We start from the raw sequence: 20,019 nt of genomic DNA, 5'->3' as shown, positions 1-20,019 counted from the left end.
AGTGGGTTTCCTCGACTGAGTTTATGTTTTGGGGTGTGAGTGGTGTAATTTATGTTTTGAGAGGTGTAAGTTGCAGCAGTGTACAGGGTGTTTAATTTTCATTTGATGAGGAAGGAATAAGAGAGTCAGAAATTGACAGATTGAAGGCAGGGAAAGTGCAATTTGTCCTGAAATGACCAATGGACTTGAATTGGGGTTAGATTTTTTTTTCAAATGAAGCATAGGATCAAATACCACTCTGCGTTCAAATTAATTAAGTTTGGTCAAGTGTCTTAGCTGTGATTTCCTCCCAGCTTCTTTCAGTGCTATTCTTGGCCTAACTACCAAACATTACTTGGCAATTAAAGGCGCTTGAAAACAGTAAGCTGCATTGAACATGTGACTTAGTAATTTCAATATTCTAATTTTAAACTACCAACATTTGCTGTGCCCTGTCCCCAGGTTCTGCTTTCTGAAGAAGAATTGTCTCACCTGGAACAAGCTTCAGTCATGGCAACCGAGGTGACGAGCTCAATGATCAGATTAAAACTGGAATTTGAGGAAAAGAAACGTGCCATTGCCATGTTACAGACTGCTTTGGTAAATACCAAGTGTGTGGCTCACAATATTTGTAGTTGACACTAACTTTAATTTCAGAGGTCGGGGACGGTGGAGTGGATTTGTATCGATGGCACACAAGATGGAGTGAAACTTCCCACAATCTTTCTGTTGAACACCAGCATCCTCAGTGAAATGAATGTGTGAGCAGTCTCAATTGAATTTATCCCAGCTTGTAACTGACAATAAACATAAAGGGTCTTACTTGACTCCAGGACGAAGCACCATGAACTCTCTGGAGGGGTGGGGGGGGGTTGGAGGGGGGGTAATCTTGCAGTACTTTTTTGTCTGAGACTGCATACAGTGCCAGTCCAGTGCATTGTTGAACCTTGTCTTGTTAACACCTATCTGCTGTGAATATAATTATTTGTACAGTACAGATGCCACCACCTCCTACGCAGTCTGAACATTTAAAAAGTTTTCAACTGAGAGGGTTGGGATTTGCCCGACCAGACATTATGGTACCGGGTGGCCTTAGCGCCATCTCTTTTTATTTTTACTTGTAGCTTTGTTGTGTGGAACAAGCTGAACATTGTAGCCTTCACACTCTGAACTTCGGTGTTGATTAAAGCGTCAGGAAAGTGTACTTCATGATTCTTCCAGTGTCATGATATGTCACATATTAAAATGCTCCTGTCAATAATTCAAGAAACAGCTGACAAATGGACACGCTTTTTTGGGTAGCGGATTGGAATATTCACAAACAATCACTAAGTACCTACAGCATGAATACAGGCTATTTGATGCAATGGGTCCATGCTTTTATGCCCCATTTGAGCCTCCTTTGACCCTTCTTCATTTATCCTATCAGCATAGCTATCCTATTCCTTTCCCCCTCATGTGCTTATCTAGCATCTGCTTAAACCAATCAATTTTATTTTCCTCCACATTCTTACCACTCTCTGCGTAAAGAAGTTCCTCCTAAATTCCCTATTCGATTTATTGGTAGCTAGCTTGTATTTATGGCCCCCCCATTCTGGTCTTGCCTCTCCGTCTTAATGGGAGACCCCTTATTTTGATACTGCGCGCCCTCATTCTAAATTCCCCCATGAGAGGAAAAGTTCTCTCAGCATCTGCCCTGTCAAGCCCCCTCAGAATCTTGTGTGTTTCAATAAGATCACCTCTCGTTCTTCTAAACTCCATCTTGCTTAAGCAAGTGGAAAAATCCTCCCTACGTTTTACCCTATCAAACTTTTTCAGAATCATAAAGACTCCGATCAGATCACCCCTCAGTTTTCTCTTCAGTAGAGACTGGTATTCCAGCCTGTTCAATCTTTTCTGGTGGGTATAACCTCTCAGTTCTGAGTATCATTCTAATAAACTAGGTTGATTCCTGGGATGAAGAGGCTGCCTTATGAGGAAAGCTTGAGCAAGTTGGACCTATAATAATCGGAGTTCGGACGAATGAGAGGTGATCTCGTGGAAACATATAGGATTCAGAGGTGGCCTGATGGGGCAGATGCTGAGAGAATGTTTCCTCTCGTTGGGGAACCTAGAACTAGTGGACACAGTTTCAAAATAAGGGGTCTCCGGTTAAGACGGAGATGAGGAAGAATTTGTTCTGTCTGGGGGGGTCATTGGGATTCACTACCCCAGAGAGCAGTGGGGCCAAGTCTTTGAAAACATCCAAAGCTGAGTTAGATTTTCTTTTGTCTACAAGGGTGTCAAAGGTTATGGGGGGCAGGCAGGAAAATGGAGTGTAAACCGCAATCAGATCGGTCACGATTTAATCGAATAGCAGAGCAGGCTCAAGGGGCCAAATGCCCTACTGTCGCTTCTGTTTTTTATGTAATCTTTTTTTCATCTTCCCAGTGTCTCTGTATTTTTTTGATAATGTGGAGAAGTGGGGGAGACAGTGGCGTATAGTAATGTCACTGGAGTAGTAAACCAGAGGCCCAGGCTAATGCTCTGGAGACATGGGTTCAAAACCCATCATGGCAGCTGGTGGAATTTAAACTCCATTAATAAAATCTAGAATTGAAAGTTAGCCTTAATAGTGGTGCCATGAAACTATCATCAATTGTTGTAAAAATCCATCTGGTTCAGTAATATCCTTTGGGGACATTCCTTTTAGGGAAGAAAATCTGCCGTCCTTACCTGGCTTGGTCTGGCCTACATGTGACTACAGAACCACAGCAATATGGTTGACTCTTAACTGCCCTCCGAAATGGCCTAGTCAGCCACTTGGTTCAACGGGCAATTAGGGATGGGCAACAAATGTTGGCTTTGTCAGTGACACCCACATCCTATGAAAGAATAAAAAAAAACTTCTATACAAGTTTAACATCACTTCTCTGCTTTCCAGTTCTATCCCTGTGGAAATGAACCCCAGTGCTTTGTTTGCTTTTGTTTTGACCTTATTAACTGGTATTGCTACTTTTAGTGAATTGAGTGTCTGTACCAAAATATCCCACTTAGACACTTCTTTTCTAGGTGATCTCCTTATTCTTACTACCAAAATATACTACCCCACACTTACCTATGATAATTTTCATTTACCAATTATGTGTCTGTTCTGTAATATTTTTAATGTCCTGATGTATTTTTTCATACTCCTTCTCTGTATTAACTACACACACACACACACACACACACACACACACACACCGCCCCCCCCACCCCTCCACAACCCCCTTACCTGCCCCCTTTCCTCCCCATTCCCGATTTTGGCCCTCTGCCCCCTTTCATGTGGCCTGCCAGCTGTGGTGGTTCCCTCCCCCCCCCCCCACTCTTGCCTTCTAATCCTGCCCCAGTGGCGATCATTGTTGGGGACTGCCTGCAGACACAGTGGTGGCCACTGTTCCCAGTGGCACTGCGAGACCAGTGAATTGCCATCCATTCAACTGACCGGTAGGTCTGGGGGGAGGGACTTCCTCCCACGTGGGGCAGAAGTTTTACCCTGAGCCAATTGGCCCAAAGGTGGTAAAATCTGCTTGGGGCTTCCCGGCCATGTGGAGGCGAGCTCGCCCCAGCTTGTAAGCCCAGGGCCAGGGCCACGCCCTCCATGTAAAAATTCACCCAACATATCCTGACCTCAGTCATGAGTCTTACCAAGTAGCACACTACCTTCAGCAAGATTCATTTCATTTACATAGTTAGATACATAGGAGAGAATGTAAGTAGTTTATATTTTGTTGCACAGAATCCTTGAAAAAAAGCCAAGCACAGAATTTTATACACTTTTCTTATCAGACCTTTCTTATTAGACCCAGCAAAAAGAATTAACTGTTCGCCACATGAAGGAGACTGAAAAGGAAATGAGCCATCGATTAAAAATGCAGAAGGACCAGTATGAATCAACCATTCAACGGCATCTGGCGTTTATTGATCAGGTAGAAGATATACTAAGATTTTAATACCTAGATTTTACAATAAGTCTTGCCCAAAAAATAGGCCTAAATTGGGCAAGATCAGCTACCAGTCAACCTGGAGAAACCCAACGTTGCTTATCTACCCATTTAACAACTCATACTGTTTACTGTTGCTACTTTATCTGGTGCCAGTGATATATGCCCAGGTTATCAGTCTGCAAATGTTCAAAGAGCCTCAATTATGTTTTCATTTTCTTCAAGTAATATCTTGGTGCTATTGTCGAGCTTGTATAGATGAAAGTGCCTATGAAGAGCTGTGTTGAAGACTGCAAGTTGAGCTTAAATGCTATCAGTTCATTCCTTTTTCTCTTGTTTTCACCAGGTGTCCTGGTATCTTCTTGATAACTGATGGGCCAGTGACATTGTTGTCTCAAATTCATTAAACTGGAATGAATTTTTCCCATTTTTCCTGGTTTTTATTTTGGAAGAATGGAGGATCACAGAAGGCTTGCAGGGCAGCTCAAGCTGCACCAGTTTGGCACCTGCTGGTACGTGCACACCCATAGGGTGGAATTTTCCATCCTGGAGACTAAGTGCAGTGGCAGGTGGGAAAATTGGCATGATTCCCTTTTGGCAGCGGCGTGGGCTTTCGTGCCAGATCTTCTGCTTTTCAACTCCTTAATTATACATCAGCGAGGAGCTTATCGAATCTCCAAGCAGCGCGGACAGTGACCTGTCTGCCGCACCATTACTTCATGGATTCAAAGGCCTGGGCGCCATATTTAAACGGCGCACACACACACACAGACACACACACACATACACACACACAGTCACTCTCTGCAGGACAGGTGTTGGTGTAGCGAAGACAAAAATGGCACCAAATGGGACCAAACCCTCAGCTCCAAGATACAGCAAGGCCTCCCTGGAGAGACTCTTCCAGGCCGCCCAGGTTTTGCAGGAGGCCCTCTGTCCTCGTGATGGAAGCAGGAGGTCCACCATCATGACCACGCTGTCCTAGGAGGAAATTGCCTGGGAGGTCAGCAGTAGGATCGCTGTACAGCACAGGAAGAAAATGAATGATCTCTTCAGTTCCACTAGGGTAAGTGAACCTTCTCCTCGCTCCAAACTCTCACTCCCATTACAAAAACAGAATTACCTGGAAAAACTCAGCAGGTCTGGCAGCATCGGCGGAGAAGAAAAGAGTTGACGTTTCGAGTCCTCATGACCCTTCGACAGAACTTTGGCAAGTTCTGTCGAAGGGTCATGAGGACTCGAAACGTCAACTCTTTTCTTCTCCGCTGATGCTGCCAGACCTGCTGAGTTTTTCCAGGTAATTCTGTTTTTGTTTTGGATTTCCAGCATCTGCAGTTTTTTTGTTTTTATCTCACTCCCATTAGGCTACCAGACATTCTAAGGGTTACAGTCCACAGGGATGTCACACTTTACCAGCAGAAGGGACATCAGCGCTGATCGTCTGTCAGCCACTTTAACATCGCTGTCTCCTGTAAGATCCTGCACAACTGGTGTCTTCATCCTTTACTGAGGAAAGCTCAGTCCACACAGCAGGCACACCTGCTTCAGATCTGCCCTTTCATCTGTGATGTTCACAGTCAGTCCGTCTGTCTTTATGCAGGACAAGATCGCCCACAACATACAAGAGGGAGAGAGGCCAGACCGGAGGAGGGATGCCGCAGTGAACACTCATCTTCCACGCAAGGAGTAAGCGGCAGAGCTGGCTAGTGAGGACAGAGATCGTTCTTGCGTGGAAAATGAGATCAACCTCCTCCAATGAGCCAGTGAGTGTCCATCCAGTATACATCGTGGCCACACGTGGACAAAGACTGAGCGACCTACAATCTGTCTAGCCAATGACTAATTATCTCTTTTCTCTATTCCAGCTAATAGCAAGAGAAGGCAGAAGGAGAGCACCGGCCAGTGCATCAGCCCCAGCCCCCAGACCACCTTGGATGAGAATCCTGGAGAGGCATCTGATGAAGACCCATCATTGTGTTCACCTGCACCCTTCATCAGTGCAAATACACGCACCTCAGTAGGGGCCGAGTTCTAGAATAGGCTTGGGGTCACGATTTGGTGAGCACAGCACGGACACGTGCCCACAGCAGGCAGAGGCAGTGGCAGCCCAGGTCTCTGACACTCGGAGGACTGCCGGAGACCAGGCCCTGCTGAGTCTGATGATGAGCCTCTGGAATCGGCCCTGAGAGAAATATTGGAGCTGCAGAGGCAGGCAGGGGAACATTAGACAGAGTTGCTAGCAACTTCCAGTCAGCAGATTGGAAGGAAGGATCGAGGAATCTCACCGTGTTCTGTCTGATGTCGTGGCTCCGGCACGCAAGTGCATCAAAGTTGCCATTGGAAGGAAGCCGCCTTGGAAATCGAGGTCCAGCAGTTTCTGACAGATTTGCGTCAGTCCTGCATGTCATTGCTCTAGCCATGAGTGCGCTTCAGCAGTGGCTACGCAAGAGGGCGATGGGTCAACTCACCCTCCCTCCAGGTGGGCAGCTCGCCCTCCCTCCAGGTGTCCCTTCTCCTCGAGGAGTCAGGGAAGGGGCCCTTGGGTACCCACAGGGAGGAGGAACGTCAGCCGGACACCGCTGGGGCATCCACCCAGGACACTCCAAGGGTGTCCAGCTGCTCCAAATCCCCTCTGCCTGTGATCTCATAAACTCCAGCAGGCCAGGTGGAGGAGGGTGCACTTGCCCCTAAGCAGGGGTACCCTTAACAGGCAGGGGCCCTCCAGGCCTCGGGCCTCCAGAGGACGCCCGCTAAAGGCATCTCGGACAGCAGGGCGTAGTAATCAGGAGGCTGCCTCCACCTCTGCTGCGGATGTCAGGGAAAGCACCAAGACACAGTGGTAAAGTTAGAAGTAAAGAAGTTCTGAAAGCACAGGCGTTCAATCACTATTTATACTTTGCACCTTTGCAAATATATTTTGCTTCTCTCCCTCAAGGTCTCAGGTACTGATTGGTTCTTCCATGTGATGCAATGTTCTGTATTCATTCAAGTGTAACAGATGCACCCCCCCCCCACCCCTTGTGGCATCAGGATCCTCGCCCTTTTCAGGTTCATCCCATTCCACATCCTCCTCATCTGAGGAGACATGTACCTCCCCTGTCTCCATGTAACAACTGATCCCTCACTTTGCAATACTAGGTTGTGTAGAGCGATGATGTCGGAAACCCTCCATGGAGTGTACTGGACAGTGCCACCTGATTGGTCCAAACATCGGAAACACTGTCTTCAACATGCCAATGGTCTGCTCTGTTAAGGACCATGTTGCAGAATACACCACATTGTACATTTCCTAGTGGCCGCCAAACGAATTGCCTTTGGAGGTGCCCCTTATCACCATTGAGCAAACCTTGAACGTGTTGAGCATCCTTGAAGATCTGTAGCACCTGCAAGTGACTTAAGATGTAAGACTCATGCGAGTTGCCAGGTTACCTTGCACAAACACACGTTATCTGCTTTTGGTGATCACAGATCAGCTGCATGTTTATAGAGTGGGTTCCTTTTCTCGTGATAAATCTTATTGGCTACTGTCAAAGATCTCTTAAGGCCACATGTGTGCAGTCGATGGTGCCCTGCACTCGTGGGAAGCTGAAGATCGTCACGAATCCCACAGTTCTGGCAACTTGGCTTGTTTCATCCATGGTGAACTGCATGTAATAGTGAGCCTTATTGAAAAGGGCATCGGTCACCTCCCATATGCATTTATGAGTGGATCAATGGGAGATTCCGCAGAGGGCCCCAGCCGATCTGCTGGCAAAAGAGATGAGTGCAACTGATACCAGTGCCACCAGCATTGGATGGTCTCCCAGTCCGTGTGGAGTGAGATCCTTGCAGACAATGTGGTAGTTATGATCCACCACATCCCTTGACAAGTGAAGGCATGTGTGGCACTGTCATCTCCACGCGTGAGAGATGTCAGACCCATGGTTGCGTCAAATGCCTCCGTGGATTTGGTCCCTCCTCTTCAGCATCTGGGTCTTCCTGGGGCCCTGTTGGTTCTTGTTCCTCAGGACGATGCACTTCCCTGAGCTGCGTCATATGGTGACGGGCCCTTCTCACTCACATCAAGCCTATCAAGAGGACAGTGTCACCTGCAGCCTGGATTCTGCACTCCTCCTTGTGTCTGTGGACAAAAAAATTAGAGGCATGATTGCACCTTACTCTGGAAGGCTGTCCCTCTTACCAACTCCCATGTTACAGGATGCAGATGACCATGGCATCGCCATTTGCTTCCCAGTACGAATCCACCAACACCTGTAACGGACTGACCACGCCTTGCACACCATGCTGTGCCGGACTGTCACTGCCCAGAGAGGCCTCCTCCCTCCCAGGACCGGGACCAAGACATGCATGTCGTGCAGAGCCCTCTAGCATGGCCTTCTCAGCCCCAGACCGTCTCACACTACTACCCCCTGCACCATTGACCATCCTCCACCCCTCCGTCATCTATTACATTCTTCCCTCCTGTGCTCCATCTGCTTGCCTTGGCCCTCAAATCCTGAATGTGTCAACATGGTTTTGACCGGGAAATGGTGTTTTACAAATCATTTGGAGCTCTTTGATGTAACGAGCATGGTGGGTAAAGGGAAACCAGCAGATGTAGTATATTTGGATTTTCAAAAGGCATTCAATAAGGTGCCGCCTAAAAGGTTGCTGCACAAGATAAGAGAGCTCATTGTGCTTGGGTTAATATAATAGCATGGATAGAGGACTGGCTAGCTCACAGGGGAAAGAGGATTGGGGTTAAAAAGGACATTTTCAGGTTGACAAACTGTAACTAGTGGAGTGCCAAAGGGATCAGTGCTGGAGCTTCAACTACTTACCACCTACGTTAATGGGTTAGATGAAGGGGCCAAGTATATTTCAAGCCAGATTTTCTGACAATACCAAAATAGGTGGAAAAGCAAGTTGTGAGGAGGACACAAAGGTCAGAACTTTACCAGCACACCATGGGTCCCACCGCCAGGACCGAATGCGGGACCTGAGCCTACGGTAGTGAACGGCGTTACCCGCAGGGCGCATTTTACCGGCGGTAGCCCCACAGTTCGCTGGGGCGGCTGCCTGGGTCTCTGAGCTGGCAAGTCCAACCTAGAGGGCCGGCAGCTCATGGCCACTGCTTAGGTTGCAAGGGGAAGGAGGGCAGCTCCATGTTCAGGCACCTTCAAGGCCAGAGAGCATTTTTTTGTTAAGCCAGGTAGGAACGCACCAGCGATCAGAGGATAGAAACCTCCGGTATCGGCATTGCCACTCCATGGGTCATGGTTCAGCAGGACACAGAACGCCTTGGTTCTGGTCAAGAGTCATACGGACTCGAAACGTTAACTGTGTTCCTCTCCGCAGAAGCTGCCGGACCTGCTGAGTTTTTCCAGCTATTTTTTGTTTTAGTTTCAAATTTCCAGCATCTGCAGTTTTTTGCTTTTATTGCCAAATGCCCTGTTTCTCCAAAGGGCCACAGAAATTCTGGTGGAACAAAATGACACACGAGATGGAATTTTCCCCTCAAGGGAGTGCCTTGGTATCTTCGGGTCAAGCCAACCGACAAAATGAACAGGAGGCAGAAATCAATATCAATGCTATAATTGACTTACTGTGAAGCTAGAGACAATGTCGGAAGAAATTTAATGACTTTATCAAGCCACCCAAAAGTAATGGAAAACATTATGTTCGATTAATTCAGTGTACTCGACACCTATGACACAGTAACCTGTCCTTCACTCAGCCTTACATTACATCCATAACTGCCCTTTAAGTATAGGTGCACTTATTACCTTCCTTTATTCTGTGAATCATGTCCTTGCATGCATTCAATCAGAGTAATGAGCTTACCTAAAGCAGCGGCATGATGGGTATCATCATTCTCACTTATTATTGTCTGATGACATCTATGTATCACTTTTATATCAAAATTGTAATCTCTCACTTCTGTATTGCTCCCTTATGAGGGAGAGTTGGAGCTTAAACCTTTGCATTAATCCCGTGTAAGGAGACAGCCCGGCTTATCCTGGGGACATGGACAATACAGGGAACTGGATGTGGATGAGTGGGACTCGCTGGTGACAAACCATATAGTTTAAAATACTTTATCATGTCTCTCCGTTGATTGGAAGCTATGCATAAAGGCTTCTCATGAGGACATTATTGTTATGTCCACATGCTGTTCTCTATTTGTCTGCAGTTGGGAGTGTAAAAATTTTTAACTCTTCAGCTGATTAGCATGAAAATCTTCACCTCACAAGATTTACTTTCAAAAGGAAATGCTTGATTAGCATCAAACGTTGGTTCAGTCATGAGGCCCACGTAGACAAGGTGCTGCATATGTTGGCTAACATGGAGGAGTGCACTATCCGTATATACATAGCTTTGCATGACTGGCCATACTAAGATCTACTTTCAGAAATGTGGCAAATTCAGCGATTCCTGGAGCAAAGCAGACCTCTTTTTCTGTACCAGAGGTTCAAAAAGCCAGTCAGTGATACACCCATATGTGCTCAGACTGCAACATAACCTGTGGTTACAGGAAAAAGCAGCCTTTTCGGTTAACAGGACAGGGATCGGCTAGACAGGACCATTAACAATTGTCATCATTGGTACCATTACTTCTGTTATCACAGTAATCAATGACTACATCGAGATTATGCCTAAAAGCTACAGCATAGCTGGAATGAGAATGGGTAATGGTATTTTCTCAGGCAGCAACACACTGAGCACCTGTCTCCCTCCCCCTTTCTTATCCTTCTCCAGCCCCAATGGCTGGATGCCAGAAGGTGCACAGAATGAGGTCACCCATGTGATTGCACAAGCTGATCCATCAAAGGACAGTGAAGGTTTTAATGCTAACACACAACCTAACTTCCCTGCATAAACCAAAGCTCACTGATTAAACAAAATGGATTTCATTTGAATCTCTGCCTGTCCTTTGTATGATAACTCACTGAATCTTAAGTTCATAGCAGGTTGCTTGTCGGTATTGATTTCGTTGACTGAAGTGAGAAGCAAAATAATCATATGATAGTTACAGCACAGAAGGTTTATGTTGAGTGTGTCGAATCAGTGTCAGCTCTCTGCAAGAGCAATTTAGCTAGACTCAGTCCACTGTCCTTTGCCAGTAACCCTGCAAATTCTTCCTCTTCAGGTATTTGTCTAATTCCCTTTCGAAAGACATGATAGAACCTACCTCCACCATCCTCTCGGGCAATGCATTCCAGATCCTAACTACTCACTGCTTAAGAAAGCTTTTCCTCATGTCGCTTTTGGTTCTTTTGTGAATTGCCTTAAATCTCTGACCCCTGGTTCTCAATTCTTCTGCCAATGCAACAACTATCTATATGAATGCTATAAATATATTTTCAAAAGGCCTTGATAAAGTGCCACAAAGAAGGTTGTTACATAAGATGGAATTGCAGGGTAATATATTTGCATGGGTACAAGATTGGCCAAAGGGCAGAGAACAAGAGACTAGTAATAAATGGATTATTTTCAGATTGGCAAGCTGTTACTTGGGTACCGCAAGAATCAATGCTGGGGTCTCAGCTATTTATAATCTATATTAATGATTCAGAAGAAGGGGTGGAGTGTAATGTCACCACATTTACCGATGATACAAAGTTAGGAGGGAAAGTCGGCTGTGGGGAGAACATAAAGATGCTGCAGAGGGATGTAGATAGGTTAGGTGATTGGGCAAGAAGGTGGCAGGTTAGTATGATGTGGGGAAATTTGAGGTTATTCACCTTATTAGGAATAATACAAAAACATAATTTTAAATATTATGTTGGTGTTCAGACCTTGTACAAGGGATGTAGAAAGGGAATATACAGTTAGGAAGGGAAGTGGTATGTTGATCCTTCAGGCACATAGGTTGGAATATAAGAGTAAGTACAGGGCTTTTGGGAGACCACATATGTATAGCTGATCCCTGCAATGTATAGTTTGGTCTTTATATCTAAGGAAGGATATACTTGTTTTTTTTAAATTCCTCCAAGGGATGTGGGCATAATTGGCTAGGCCAGCATTTATTGCCCATCCCAGAGGGCATTTAAGAGCCAACCACATTCCTGTGAGTCTGGAGCCAGATGCAATGGTTCAATTTTTTTTTAATTGAATTCAAATTTCACCATCTGCCATGGTGGGATTTGAACCCAGGCCCCCAGATCATTACCCTGGGTCTCTGGAATAGTAGTCCGGTGCTTATACCATTATGTCACTGTCTCCCCATGTTGTAGTAGAGGTGGTGCAATGATGGTTCACTGGATAGATTCCTGAGATGAGAGGGTTGTCCTATGCAGTGAGATTGAGTTCAATGGGCCTATACTTTTTGGAGTTTAGAAGAGTGAGAGGTTATCTCATTGAAACATGTAAGATTATGAGAGAACTTGACAGGGTAGATGCTGAGAGGCTGTTTCCCCTGGTTGGAGAGTCTAAGATTGAGGGCATAGTCTCAGGGGGAGGAGTTGACTAGTTAGGACCCAGATGAGAAAAAATTTCTTCACTCGGAGGGTTGTGAATCTTTGGAATTCTCAATGCCAGTGAGCAGTGGATATTCAGTCATTAAGTATGTTAAAGGCTGAGATTGATAGATTTTTGTGCTGCAGAGAAATCAAGGGACAGGGGGCTTGGACAGAAAAGTGGAGTTGAAGTTGAAGACCAGCCCCGGTCCTGTTGAATGGTAGATTAGGCTTCTGCTCCCTCTTCTTTTGTTGTTAAGTGCTTATAAATGATTTTCTAAAAAATCAATATTGATTTCTTGGCCCAAACAACATCAGTTACGCAAATACATTCAGTGGGTAATATTGAATTTTATTTTTCTTTGTTATACTGTGGTCTGGGTGTTTCCATGTTGCTGGGTCTGCATGACCTTCACCAGGCTAACAGCAGCAGATTTCCTGGACTCTTGTTCCCCAAAGTCAGATATCTGCATCTTATTGACTTACTCATACATTACTTACCTTGGTGTATGCAATGTAACGTTGTCACCATTTTCCCTTTGGAATCCTACAGTGTGGTTTGGACTTCAGGACTTGGATATGTGCCAATGTTTACCAGAAATCATCGTTGGCTGATTTGCCATTATCTCGTCTAGATTCTGGAAGAGATAAGTTTGGGCCTTTAAAAATGAACAGAAGTAAATACAATTGAAAACAAGCATACACATTCCAAATGAATTACTATGCTACTTTAACTAAAGCTAAATTCCCAGTCTCTAAATATTGTAAAGCAAAAATACTATGGGCATTACCAATATTTGTAGAAGTGTATCAGAAATGCATGGTAAGATTCAAGATATGCATTTTATAAATTATTGGTTCAAAGAAATAATCTTAATAGATTAACCTCGGAATACTCTTCATTCACTGTTTTTTCTTATCCTTCTTGTGGGTGTTACCGGGTAGTTAGTTTGACTAAGGAAGGTATCAAACATAAATCCTTATCCACATAATGAAAGGGTCAACAGGGTTTAAGCTGATGCTGCAGGAACCTTCATTCATGTCTTCATTAACAGTAGCAGAGTGAAGAGACCTTTGTTTAATCAGCTTGAATGGATGGGCCCAGGCCCCACATGTGAAAGTAACAATGAATTTAACTAACTTTACAACTAGGTTCTTCTCCCACATCTACATATTCTCTGCAGATATAATCTCTCTGTTAAATTGGAAATAGGTACATAAAAAAAATTGCTCCCCAAATGGTTCAGCCTGTTTAGTCATAATTTAAAATTTTCTCATTCAGTTCCTAATCTGTAGTAAATCAGATGCTTTTGGAGGAAAGTAAGGGAAGAAGGCTTTAGAGTCACTATAGTTGGCCTTGGTGCTCTTGAGAAAGGAGGACAAAATCAATCAGAGTCCCCCACCTCCAGTCATTATCTAGTTACCCTTGCTGGAAGTATTAATATATGGACATTACATCAGGAAATGAAGAGGCTTGACTATGATACCTCCAGTCCTGAGTCAATTGGCACAAGCCTTGAGCACCTTTAAGCAGTCATGTAGTGATGTTGGATGAGGGGTAAATATCAGCCAGGACGCTGGGGAGTAAACTCCCTTGTTTTTCTTTGAATAATGCATTTGGGACCTTTTCTGCCCACCAGTGGGGGCAGGTGGTGCCTCGATTTAACCTCACATTCCAAGTATCTGCACCCCTGATATTGTAGCATTCCCTCGGTGTTGCACTGAAATGGGAACCTAGATTTTGTGCTCAAGTCTTTGGAGTGGAGCTTGAACTATACCTTCTGACTCGGAGGCAAGCGTGCTTCTGGTGAGCAGTGATTGACACCTTGTTTAGTTGGCCAATCAAAGATCCCATGCACAGACATGATGGGTTAATTGGCTATTGTGCTGTGGGTTTGTGTCATCAGGAAGAAAAGGAGGAGAAATTTGGCAGAGAAAGCAATGAGGAAATTAAAATTTGACTGTTAGCAAAAACTTTTAATCATCATTGATTTATATTGTATTTGAACTTAGCTTATTCATCCTTAGCTTCGTTATTATTAGTTCATTATCAGCACAGTTACTCTCTTCAAAGCATAAATATATTCTTTACAATTATATTGTAACCATTGTAATGTTTACCATTGTACAAATTGTCAGGCCTATACTGGGTTGTGATGAGGGCTGAATTTAAATGTACTTTTGCTTAATGTTTTATTATGTTGATGAAAAATTTTTGAGCTAAAACGTTATTTGACCCTGACAGCTGATAGATGACAAGAAGGCATTAAATGCAAAGTGTGAATCTATGGTAAATGAACTGAAGCAGGTGGACCAGAAATACACTAAGAAAATACAACAGATGCAAGATCAGCATGAAATGGTAAGAGATTCAAATTGTAACTACATAGAATTACACAGAATTTACAGCATGGAAACAGGCCATTCAGCCCAAATCATCTGTGCTGGTGCTGATTATCCACAAGCTGCCTCCCACCGTATTTCATCTCACTCTCTATCTTTCTATTACTTTCTTCCTCATGCATTTGCCTAGCTTTCCCTTAAAAGTCTCTGTCATTCACCTCAGCCACTCCATGTGGTAGCAAGTTCCACATTCCTCCTACCTTCTGAGGAGACCAGTTTCTCCAGAATGCATAATTAAATCTATTAGGAGCTAACTTAAATTTATAGCCTCTGGCTTTGGACTTGCCCACAGTGGAAACACCTTCTCTATCATTATTCTATCAAACCTCTTCATAATTTTAAAGGCATCCGTCACGTCACCTCTAGGTCTTTCTCTAGAGAGAAGAGCATTGGGCTGTTCAATCTTTCCCGACAATTGTACCCTCTCAGTTACAGTATCATTCCTTTGTATGTTTTTGTACTTTCTCCACTGCTTCTATATTTGCTTTATAACATGCAGACCAGAACTGTGCACAATACTCTAAGTGTGGTCAAACTAAGAGTCTGTACAAATTTAACATAACTTCCCTCCTATTGAATTTAATTTTTCTGTAAATGAATCCCAGTGCTTTGCTTGAACTCTTTATGTTAACTTGCTTCACTACTTTTAATGATTTGTGCATCTGTACCCCAAATCCCCTTGCATCTCTATCTCATATTCATTTCCATTTACATGCCCATTCTGCAAGCATGTTAATCATCTATTTTGTCGCAGTCTTCCTCAGTATTATCTATACCCTGCAATTTGGTGTCACCAGCAAATGTGCATTTATATAGTACCTTTAACATAAAACTTTACAAGGCAGGAAAAAAACACTCACTGTCCACCAGTACTCTGGCACTGTTCCCTTTCCTGTTCAAAGTTGTTATAGACAGATGTATATCCTCAGCTATCTCTTCCTTAGCTGCTTTGACTAATTGTCAGATTGTCCAGTCAGTGAAAGCCAAGACATCCTTCAGACTGGTTTGAACCTCTACATTTTTGTGAAGCCAACACAATTTGGAAGTGGTGTCATACAAAAGTTAGTCAAAAAAAAAATTGGGACAATAATGAAGAAACTAAAATTAAAGGTGATTCCCATATTCAAAAAGAGGGACAGAACAAATTCCGACAACTATAGACAAGTTAGCTTAACATCAGTGGCAGGAAAGATATTGGAATCTCTACTCAAAGGTGGAATAGAAAAATATCGACAAAAGTACAATAAAGAACATTCAACATGAATTCTTTGAAGAAGTAACAAAGTGCAGACAAGGGTAATAAGGTAGAGGCAACATACATAAACTTGCATGAGGTACTGCAAAGTAGGCTGATGATCTTTATGATTTTGTTGTCACTGTGATGTTCTGTTTATTGGCGGAGTGGTTTAAACTCTTTCAGGATAGCTCAATTTAACTACAGATAGCTAGTCTGAGATTTCTTACGCACAAGAAAAGGAAATGGTCCATAAACTTGGATGATGTTTTTGGTTGAAATCATGAGACTTCTATCAATATGACTTGAAATATAACATTTGAAACAAAACTGCACAAGTGTGAGCTACTGCAGTTAATCATATAAATTATTTTTTTATCAAACATTTTATATGTAATTTAATCATTTAAAAATTCAGTCCTGTAAGTTTATCAATATTTTAGATGACTCGATCAAGAAGTAACACTTTTTAACTGATTAACTTGCATTTTTCCTGTTTATCAAGATTTATTTTCAATTTGAGCATAGCTATCAAAGAAGGTTCTGTAATTTTTTTTTAAATTAAAATTTTAACATTGATACTGGATTAATTTAGCTGCTTACATTAGCATCAGAATACAATTCTATAATTGTTGTCTTCCCATTATAGGAAATGAATGGAGCTTAAACTTGGCATTATCCCCACCCCAAAAGATGAATTCCAAAATTAGGATTGAATCCAATTAACTCAGAATGTAAAAGTCTGAATGCTGCGGCCAGTTGGGGAGCATTCCATTACCTGCCTGTACCAACTAGCAGCATTAACATAGAGCGCTCCATCAGTTAGTTGTATCCTACATTGACAGTGGAATGACGCTCCATGGAGGAGGAAGGGGTGAAGAGGTAGCTAATAGTGAAGGCTAACCTCCTCCTTTGGTGTTTTATTTTGTGCAAACAGTTGGAAATATGTTCCTTCTAAAGTTGTTTAATTGATTTTTCCCCCCCATTTTTGACCTGTTTGCTCACCAACTGATTTTAGTCAGTTTTTAAATTTGAGGAGAATCAAACCCCAAAATCAGAAGACTTGGTTACATTTGAAATTAACCTGAGATTTAATGATTAAGCCTGCAGCTTATTAATTTTAAAAAAAATTTATTCATGGAATGTGAGCATCGCTAACAAAGTCAGCATTTGTTGCCCATCTCAAATTGCCCTTGAGAAGGTGAACTGCTTTCTTGAATAGCTGCAGGCTGCGAGACATAAGCACGCTCATGGTGTTGTCAGGGATTTTAACCCGGCAATGATGAAGAACGGCAATGCTTGCATTAGTAAAAGTCAGCACTGTGATTAACCTTTCTATGCATACTTTAAACACAACTTTTTAAAAATTTTCATATCACGATTTCCCAGTAATTTGCAGGTATAAAGTAAATAGTCGCTTGGTAGTGCAGAATGTGAGTTTTGCTGAAAAAAGAGACATGCTGAAGAAGCTTTTCGTCTTGCACCCAAGAAGACAGATTTGCAAGAATACTAAATCTCCATGGGACAACAGTTTATACTGCATGAGAAGAGGATGCTGATTGGTTGGCAAGTGGACTCTGATTGGTAGGGCTGTTGTCATGGGGAATGCACCAGGGAACAGTTAACTGCCAATCTTTTGTTTAAATTCAAATGAGGCAAGTTAACTCTAATTGGTCAAGGCACTGTCATGGGGAATGAACCAGGGAATGGCTGCCCTTCAAGCTCCTGTTTAGTTGAAAAAAGCTCAATGTGTGGACATGTCCTTTCTGCTTGCAAAGGATAGGACCCTGTGTGTAAATATATGTAGCTTGTAGCACATGTACTTGAGCCATACAGCGAGCATGACTAATGATCTTATATTGGTTGCTAGTGTAATTCTTAGCACAGTTGGGATTGTTTAGTAGGTGTTGTCCAATCGTGGAATCGCATCTAATGTTGGACACTGTTCTGAGTTCTGCAAGCATGGGCTGATTGAGTATGGTCAGCAATCTATGCTGTTTGATATGATCCACCAGTCATTGGGACAGACAGCCTAAATTACTGGCATCACAACAGCATTGAATATTATATACTACATTACTTAATTGTGTGGTGGGCAGAATGTCTTTTTGGCTTGACAGCAGTATCCTGTTAGTGGAGAATATCACTGGTGTTGCTACTGCATTGTAGCAGCGTAAAATGGCCAGCTTCACCTGTTGCTCAAATTTTTGAGACACTTCACCCTTCCAGGGCAATCTGAGGCAGACTGGGCACTTTTCAGGACCGAAAGTGGCAGCTTTCAGCCCATTCTTGAGCTTGCGCGATATCCAGTGAGTAGTGATCCGATTGGGGTGGCCATTACACCACAGGACAGCTTTGATGAGCTGTATTTCAGCATCAAGCTTGCAAAGTGAGCAAATAGCCTGGGTCCTATTTACAAGGTTGCTGATAAAGCCAATATTATAGTGTGTGTAACTGCAGGAATGTTGACCAGTGAAGGTAGGCTTGTGGTAGGCAGCAGTAGAGGACCCATTGACAAGCATCTTAAGGAAAGGGAGCTTGTTTGACTGCTCCATTTCAAAGGTGAATTTGAGTGCCAGACGGAGCCCACTAATGTGTGTAAGGAAATTCTTATATGCAGCTGCAGATTCAAATATAGCAAGTGTTTCATCTACATATTGGAAATATGCAAGGGGTAGGAGGTTAGGGGTCATTCCATCGAAGACGCATTTCTCGTGGAAACCAACAAAGATGTTGGCGAGAGCTGGGCCTCGAGGGGATCCCATTGGCAACGCCATCTATTTGGGTGTCCTTAAAACCGAATTCAACTGCGCAAGTTGCTGAGCTCATGAATTCTATGAATAAAGATTCAGACAATAGCAGCGCGCGTAGATTGCAGTGATATAGTGACATGGTTGGTGAATAGGCTAGCAATGTTGAACGAGCACATGGAATGTGGAAAATTTGCTCAGAACTGGTTTCAGCAACTCACTCAACCATTTGGCCAATTCATGTTGTGTAGAACCAGTTGTAGATAAGATAGAGTGTGTGGGAACATAACTTTAGTGTGTCTTGGGCCGACCAGACATACACCTGTCCTGATGAGTACAAGATGAAAAGCCTACCTTCATTGGTCAGTATTTTGACAGTCCCACATGCTAAAAGATTGGCCTTATTGGCAGCCGAGCTATTTGCTCACTGCAAGTTTGATGCCGGGAGTAGGCTTCATCAAAGCTGTCCTGCAGTGTAATGGTTACCCTGACAGCATGTCTCTCTTCTTCAGCAATACATAAGTAAAATATTTTTATTTGTAAAAAATAAATATTTATGCAATATGTTATGTAATAATTTATGTAATAGGTTACTGGGGGTAGGCGGGATGCAGATTTCAGGTTACTATCAAATCAGCAATGATCTTATTAAATGGTGAAGCAGGCTTGAGGGGCTGAATCCTTGTTCATATGTTTGTATGAAAATTCCACTTATGTCCTGCTAACACGCTCACTTAATTTTACTGCTAATAGCGTCTGTTAATTGCCCAACATGTATAATATTCATGATGTTGCCGCTGCATATTCTGATTGCTGAATGGGTTGCTATTAGAATGCACAGAATTAAAGTGTCTCTTGGTAATCAGGTCCAAGGGGTATGTGAACCAGCATTTGAACTCTTCCCAATTCCACCCCTAGCTGTTCCTGAGTGCTGTTTGTTTTCTAATTTTGTGCCCACTCTTTGGCCTAGCTAATATTAAGAGATAGGATTTTAAAATTTGGAATTAATTTTTTTTAACTTTCTGACAAAGCACGTGAGACATCTGCCATTTTGTATCAAATTTGAAGTCACGTCTTACAAAAAATTATAAAGTATCGAACCTCTTTGGTTTATGGCGGGGCCCTGCTCACCGACGCTTAAAATGACCCACGGTGAAGTCGGGCGTGTGTCCCGACATCACTGCGCGTCATTCCGACCTTCAGTTTGGCGGGCAAACACCGGAGTCAGCTGTGCGCCCGCCGAACTGTCA

The 20,019-nt window shown here is 43.3% G+C and overlaps 1 protein-coding gene and 1 long non-coding RNA gene across 7 annotated transcripts in view; one reads left to right on the top strand and one right to left on the bottom strand.

Annotated features, from left to right (window-relative positions):
* Window positions 1-20,019, top strand: part of cep131 (centrosomal protein 131) — a 103,211-nt gene that overhangs the window by 47,645 nt on the left and 35,547 nt on the right. For all 4 annotated transcript variants that reach the window (XM_041217441.1, XM_041217439.1, XM_041217443.1 and 1 more), the window contains 3 exons: window positions 442-579; window positions 3,804-3,929; window positions 14,628-14,744. In XM_041217441.1, the coding sequence (XP_041073375.1) occupies window positions 442-579; window positions 3,804-3,929; window positions 14,628-14,744 (381 nt within the window). The remainder of the gene's footprint in view (window positions 1-441; window positions 580-3,803; window positions 3,930-14,627; window positions 14,745-20,019) is intronic.
* Window positions 5,247-20,019, bottom strand: part of LOC121293958 — a 69,794-nt gene continuing 55,021 nt past the window's right edge. For all 3 annotated transcript variants that reach the window (XR_005946654.1, XR_005946656.1, XR_005946655.1), the window contains 2 exons: window positions 12,884-13,020; window positions 5,247-8,064 (listed from right to left, as the gene is read on the bottom strand). This is a non-coding gene — a long non-coding RNA (uncharacterized LOC121293958). The remainder of the gene's footprint in view (window positions 8,065-12,883; window positions 13,021-20,019) is intronic.

Source organism: Carcharodon carcharias, chromosome 22 (genome assembly GCF_017639515.1).
Source record: "Carcharodon carcharias isolate sCarCar2 chromosome 22, sCarCar2.pri, whole genome shotgun sequence".
In the NCBI taxonomy this organism is placed as follows: domain Eukaryota; kingdom Metazoa; phylum Chordata; class Chondrichthyes; order Lamniformes; family Lamnidae; genus Carcharodon; species Carcharodon carcharias.
Note: the sequence above shows the minus strand (reverse complement) of the source record. Positions and strands in the feature narration are given on the sequence as shown.